Below are 6000 nucleotides of genomic sequence, written 5' to 3'. Positions count from 1 at the left end.
TCTTCTCTCGGAAACACCTGATCCAGGTCGTGTGGGTTAACGTGCGGGTTCACCAGGAGGGTCTCTGGGTTAACCATTAGACTTAGAATACAGATTCTTAAACTGCTTTTCACTTTTCGAACAAACCTAGGTATAAATATTGGGGCAAGTATTTTATTTCAAACGCATGGCGCAGTCTAAATAATTCTACTGGCGTCAAGCAAAAAGTACGTATTAAGCTAAGAAACTCTGAAAGAAATACGTTGCGACGTCAAGGAAACGTAATCTCTAAAAAGGCATTAAGTAGTTGTCTAGAAGATAACGCCCTCGTCTGGGTAGCGTGGCCGAGCGGTCTAAGGCGCTGGATTAAGGCTCCAGTCTCTTCGGGGGCGTGGGTTCGAATCCCACCGCTGCCAGGGTTGTCTGTTTTTGTCCCTGCCACGTTGACGCCGAGCTCCGTTTTGCGCGCGCATCAGCGCCCCCTGCTGCGGGGCGGGGCTCACGTCCTGCATGAATGGCGCTGACCGGAGGGGCGGGGCGGCGTGCGCCGGGGCGGGGCATTGTGGGTAAAAGGAAGCGCTGGGGCCGGCCTCCCCCCACGTGTCCGCCGGAGTTTCTCTACCAGCAACATGGCCGCCGCCTGAGCAGAGAACCGGGCCACCGCCGCCTTTGCAGCCCGCGGGTAGCTGGGCCGTTGCTGCCGCCCGCGCGCGGCCCCCGCGGAGAGGTGAGTCCCGAATTCGGAGCGACGGGGCTCGAGCTTCAGCCGGACCGCACTCAGGAGGTGGGCCTGGGCTGGGCTCCCAAGTAGGCCGGGGAGGCCCGCGCCGCACCGTGCCGAGAGGCTGGCAGCCTCTCGGGACTCAGACGCGAAGGACGGGCAGCCCGCCCTAGTAGACCCAGACCGCCCCCGGACTCCGATCTCCCGGTCCGGCCTAGGAGTCAGAGAGGCCTTGGCCGAGGCTGCAGGCGGTGACTCAGGGTCCAGCCGTTCTGCTCCGCCCGGGCTGAGTCGGCCTCCTACGGGAGTAGCACCTGTCCGAGGGCAGCCGGTGTCCCGCCGGCGTGGCGGCGACTGCGTGGTGGGCGTGAGAAGAGGGCCTGACCACTGCGAGGGAGGCGAAACCATTGGACAGTGTGGCTCTGGGCTGGCGGCCCGCCTTACGTGCAGGGGAGGGTGCCTAAGGCTACCCGGGCCCCTTCGCAGCTGTGCTGGGTTACTCTGCTGGGCGAGGCCAGGAATTCTTCATTCATTTAATCAGGCAACCATTCAGTGTTTATTGAGAGCCAGCTGCGCTGCGGATACGGCTCTGACCATTGGGTCAGAGGAGGTGTCAGTAAACAAACAAGGTCGTTCTGTTAAGTTAGCTTTAGGATCGTTGGGCTTGGGGGCGGAAGGAAGAGATCTCAGCAATCGTCAGTTTCCTCGTCTGTGAAATGGGGATAATAGATACTCCTACCTCATAGCATTGTGGTGACAGCTCAGTAGGGTAAGTCGGGTGATGCTCCTGCTTGCAGCGGTTGATTTGTGGCTAAGTCTCGTCATACCTCGTCATACCTTCTTACGTTGGAAGAAAACATGTTGCTGGCCAAGTTACAAACCTTCCCATAGGTTACATTATTACCTTACCGCCTTCATCCGGGGGTCTGTACTTTCTATCCCCGCGATAGGGGTGAAAATAGGAAGGGATATCAAGCTCATACAACTCAGGGTGGGCTACAGATAGCGAGCAGCAGCGGTGGGATTTGAACCTGCGCAGTTCCGTTCCAGAGTCCAGCCTCTTACCCACTAAACCATACTGCCTTTTATCAAATATGTCTGCAGTATAGTAGTTAAGAATAAAGCTCTTTGACATCAGCTAAACCCAGATTTCTGCCCTGATTCCACCTTGGGTGAGTTATTTACGCTCTGAACCTCAGTTTCCTCATTTCTAAATTCGGGAGGATAAATTTTGACTTACAGAGCTAATGAGAAAATAAAATGTAAATTATTCTTTGCACTGTAATGAGTGTCTACTTTGTGCCAGGCACTGTTCTAAGTATTGGGAGAACAGCATTGGATTTAAAAAAAGTAATAATCCCCATAACAACTTGATGAAGTAAGTATAATTATCATCTCCATTTTATGGTTGAGGAAACTGAAGCGCTGAGAGGCCTTCATGGAGCTTATATCCTAGTGCAGAAGACAGACACCACCTAAGCAAGTAGGCCAGGTAGTTTCAGATTATAAGAACCACTAAGGAAGGAAAACAAGGAGATGTGGTAGGGCCCTGGGGAGGGGTTGGGGGAGGTTCTTTAAGATACCGTGGTCAGGAATCTTTCTTCTCCTGGGGGGCAGGGGATGATAGCTAATGAAAAGGACCTAGCCTTGAACAGCCCTGGGGAAATAGATGGTGTGCCAAGGTCCTGAGGTAGGCTGGAGCTTGGACTGTTGGAGGCCCAGCAAGTCTAGTGGATGGTGAGGGGAAGGCAGGGGCAAGATCATGGAAGGCCTTAGGGGGGCCATGGAAAGGAGTTTGAACTTTATGTGACAATTGGAGGGTTTTAAGCAGGGAAGTGATGTGATTTACCTTTTTACAAGGATGCCAGTTGTCCTTGCTGGAGGTAGGAAAGAGGGGCTATAGGGAGACTTGTTGGATCAGTGCTTTTCACGTTACAAATCGAGATTTATTAGTGGGATATGAAATCAGCTTAGGGAGATTGTAAGCAACTGTTTTATTTCAAATGAACTAAAGTAGGAAACATCACTGCAACACATATAGTAGGGACAATTACGGTTCTATGAAACCTTGTTTTGGTTATGTAATTGTATGTATGTTCTGGGTCATTTATATGAAATTAATTTCTTCCTGTGGGTCTTAGGCTGAAAACTTTCAAAGCCACTGAGTTGGATCATCTTGGGCGGGGGAATGAAGGGAGGGGACACCCTTTGCATTAACGCAGTCAGGTGTCCTCTCCAGAGGGAGGCACCCTGCTTTCCAGCTGAGAGGGCAGCTCATCCTCCCTGATCCCAGTAGCTGGGCAGAGGCCAGCAGAGCACAGCAATAACTGAGAAAGAGTGATTGCGTCTTGGGAACCTCCCGAACCATACCCTCTTAGTGCATGTGCTCTGTTCCCTTGATCACCTGGAAGTCCCCAACCTCTCAGTTGTCCACAGAGCAAGCTCCAGAGAAGGTAAATGCTTGACGTGTGTGTGTCTGGCACTTGGCAGCCAGTGCAAGTGGGGTGGGGTCTCGGGCTCTCCCTCCACACTGCCCTCTGTCTGCACTAAAACTTGATTTTTGATTTTCTTTTCTTTTTTTTTTTTTGAGACAGAGTCTTGCTCTGTTGCCCGGGCTAGAGTGAGTGCCATGGCGTCAGCCTCGCTCACAGCAACCTCAAACTCCTGGGCTCAAACGATCCTCCTGTCTCAGCCTCCCGAGTAGCTGGGACTACAGGCATGTGCCACCATGCCCGGCTCATTTTTTCTATATATATTTTTAGTTGTCCATATAATTTCTTTCTATTTTTAGTAGAGACGGGGGTCTCACTCTTGCTCAGGCTGGTCTCGAACTCCTGACCTCGAGCGATCCACCCGCCTCGGCCTCCCAGAGTGCTAGGATTACAGGTGTGAGCCACCGCGCCCGGCCGATTTTTGATTTTCTATTTTCATCCAGTCCTCTACCTCCTGCACTGTTATGAGAACCTGTTTCCCTGCAAGCTCTCTTTCTGCCCCCTCCAGATCTTCCTCTGCTCAAAATCCTCCTGTAGCTCCCTACTAGATAGCATTCCTGTGGTCCATTTATTCAGACAACAAGCATGTATGGAGTGCCTGCTGCGTACTAGGCACCAGGAGTACCACAAAGGGACAAAATAGACCAAAATCTCTGCCCTCACATAGCTTATGGTTTAGTAGCAGTGGGGATGGGGACAGATGCAGAGCTGTAAACTGTCACATGGTGCTATGTGCCAAGGGGAAAACCAGAGCAGAGGAGGGAGTCGGGGCGGGCAGCAGTTTGCAATTTTGAGTTGGACAGGGAAGGTCTTAGTGATATGGTGACATTTGAGCAAAAACCTGAAAGGGGGAAGCCATGAAGTTATTGGGAGCAGAGCAGCTGCAGAGGCCCAGAGAGGGCTGGGAGAGAGGGGAGGGGAAGAGGCTGGTGGGAGATGAGGTGTGAGAGGTTAAGGGGTAGGGGTTGTTTAGGGCCTACATAGCACGATAAAGACTTTGGCTTTTATTCTGAGTGGGAGGGGAAGCCTTTGAAGGTTCATGATCTAACTTGGCTTCCAAAAGGATCACTGGCTGTGGGTATGGGCAAAGTTTGCAGGGGACAGGGTGGGAGCAGGGAGGCCGGTCAGGGGGCGGCTCCTGTGATCAGGAAGTGATCAGGAGCTGGCTGGGCTAGGCTGGGCTGGGGTGGTGGCAGTGGCCAGATTCTGGTTGTACTTCAAGGGTGGAACCGACAGGGTTTGCTGGTGTGGGATGAGAGGAAGAGCAGGATGATGCCAGCGCTTTGGCCTGAGCAAGCTCAGGTTCGGAATGTGTACCTTTGATGGCTGAGGCGGTTTCAGGTGGTGGCTGGGGAGGGGGCTTAGATGACATTGAATCCCATGGTGAAGGTATTATGCCCTTTTAAGTAGCTCACATGTTAAATAGATAAGACAAAAATTGTGCTGGTCTTACCTAAAAGCTGGCAACCGCTGAGGTCCTCAGGTGCCCAGGTGCCTTCCTAACTATGCCACCTCCTCTTTGGGTATCGGAAGGGTCAGCCCAGCTGAATTACTCTCCCCGCACTGTGGAGACCTGCAGCCTTCCCTGCCGGGACTGGTGGAGGTGCTTCCTGGGACTCCTCCTCTCCTCTGCCGTCCAGCCTCGTCCAAATCCTTCTGTCCTTCAGGGCACGGTCCATGTGTCCCTCCCCTAGCAGGAAGGCCCTGCCCCGCTCTGAACTCCCCCACCTGTACCTGTACCTGTCGCCTGCAGTCAGAGGGCCTGGATTTCAAGTCCCGTCTGTCATCTTGCTTGGTGTGTGACTTTGAATAAAGACATGTCAAGTGTCTCCGAGTTCTATTCTGTCTCTTCATTATAAAATGGGGACACTCAAGCCACCTCACAGGGTTGTGCTGTTGAATGCCTGAGAGAAGTGTGTGAATAGGGTCATTTTTAGACCAGAAGCAAAGGAGAGTCACCTCACTTGGGATTAGAGTTAAAGTCAGCTTGAAACTCAAATGTCAGAGACGGCCTTTGGATGTCATTCTTGCTGGCTGGCGCTTTAAAGCTTCCCTGTGGCCCTCAGTTCTCGAGTGTTTTAATCATGGCTGTGGCCCAGCCAGCCTCTGTCCTCCTGCCTGGTGGCGAAATCTTTGTGAGTGGTGAAAAAACCCTTAAAACCAGCCATTTATTTTCCCCACAGGTACAGCTGACACGTGTTGATGGGTCTACGTGTTCACACCCGTTGCTGGGTGGTTTCTCTCTCTCTTTGTTTGTTTGGCTGATGGGGTATACAGTTGGCTGTCCACTGTTGACTTCACGGTGGATGTAGAAAGGTCAGTTTGTCACGGGCTCCTCCTTCCCAGTGCAGGGTCTTTTGCAGAAAAGGAGCCCCAGAAATGCTTTGTTGAACGGCAGACCGATGGTTCAGGTCTCTTGCTCTCCTTTGCAGGTGGAGCTTGAGAACTGCGAGGCCAGCTGTCCCCTAGTATGGCCAATGAAGAGGATGACCCAGTCGTACAGGAGGTGACTCTGCTCTCCACTCCTGGGGCTGCAGGACTGGGCCCCTTCCACGCGTCCGCAGGCCAGTCTGGGACCTGCTGGCATCCTGGGGGCCCCTAACCCTTGTTGTTCCCCTGCCTGGACCCCTCTGCTGCCCCCCACACACCTGCATGGCTGACGCCGCCCTGCCCTCGGGTCTCTGATCCAGCGTTGCCTTGTCAGAGAGGCCTCCCTGACGCCCGCCCTCCCGCAGCTTTCTTCCTGCACAGCCTTGCGGGTCTCTCCCTTGCTCTTACCTCGGCCATACCTCCAACTGGCTGTAGCAC

General features: G+C 53.1%; 1 protein-coding gene and 1 non-coding gene across 7 annotated transcripts in view; both read left to right on the top strand.

Annotated features, from left to right (window-relative positions):
• The first annotated feature begins 313 nt into the window (after positions 1 to 313).
• Positions 314 to 395, top strand: TRNAL-AAG (transfer RNA leucine (anticodon AAG)). The gene has a single exon. It is a non-coding gene; the product is annotated as a tRNA-Leu (tRNA).
• A 182-nt stretch (positions 396 to 577) lies between these two features.
• The window catches only part of POLR3E (RNA polymerase III subunit E), a 28270-nt gene continuing 22847 nt past the window's right edge, over positions 578 to 6000 (top strand). For 5 of the 6 annotated variants that reach the window (XM_069486828.1, XM_069486832.1, XM_069486829.1 and 2 more), the window contains exons 1-2: positions 578 to 706; positions 5625 to 5698. In XM_069486828.1, the coding sequence (XP_069342929.1) occupies positions 5663 to 5698 (36 nt within the window). In that variant the 5' untranslated portion in view covers positions 578 to 706; positions 5625 to 5662. The remainder of the gene's footprint in view (positions 707 to 5624; positions 5699 to 6000) is intronic. The other variant, XM_069486827.1, reaches the window with a different exon arrangement.

This window comes from Eulemur rufifrons, chromosome 14 (genome assembly GCF_041146395.1).
Source record: "Eulemur rufifrons isolate Redbay chromosome 14, OSU_ERuf_1, whole genome shotgun sequence".
Taxonomy (NCBI): Eukaryota; Metazoa; Chordata; class Mammalia; order Primates; family Lemuridae; genus Eulemur; species Eulemur rufifrons.
The sequence above is the reverse complement of the archived record's forward strand: the minus strand, read 5'-3'. Positions and strand labels throughout refer to the sequence as shown.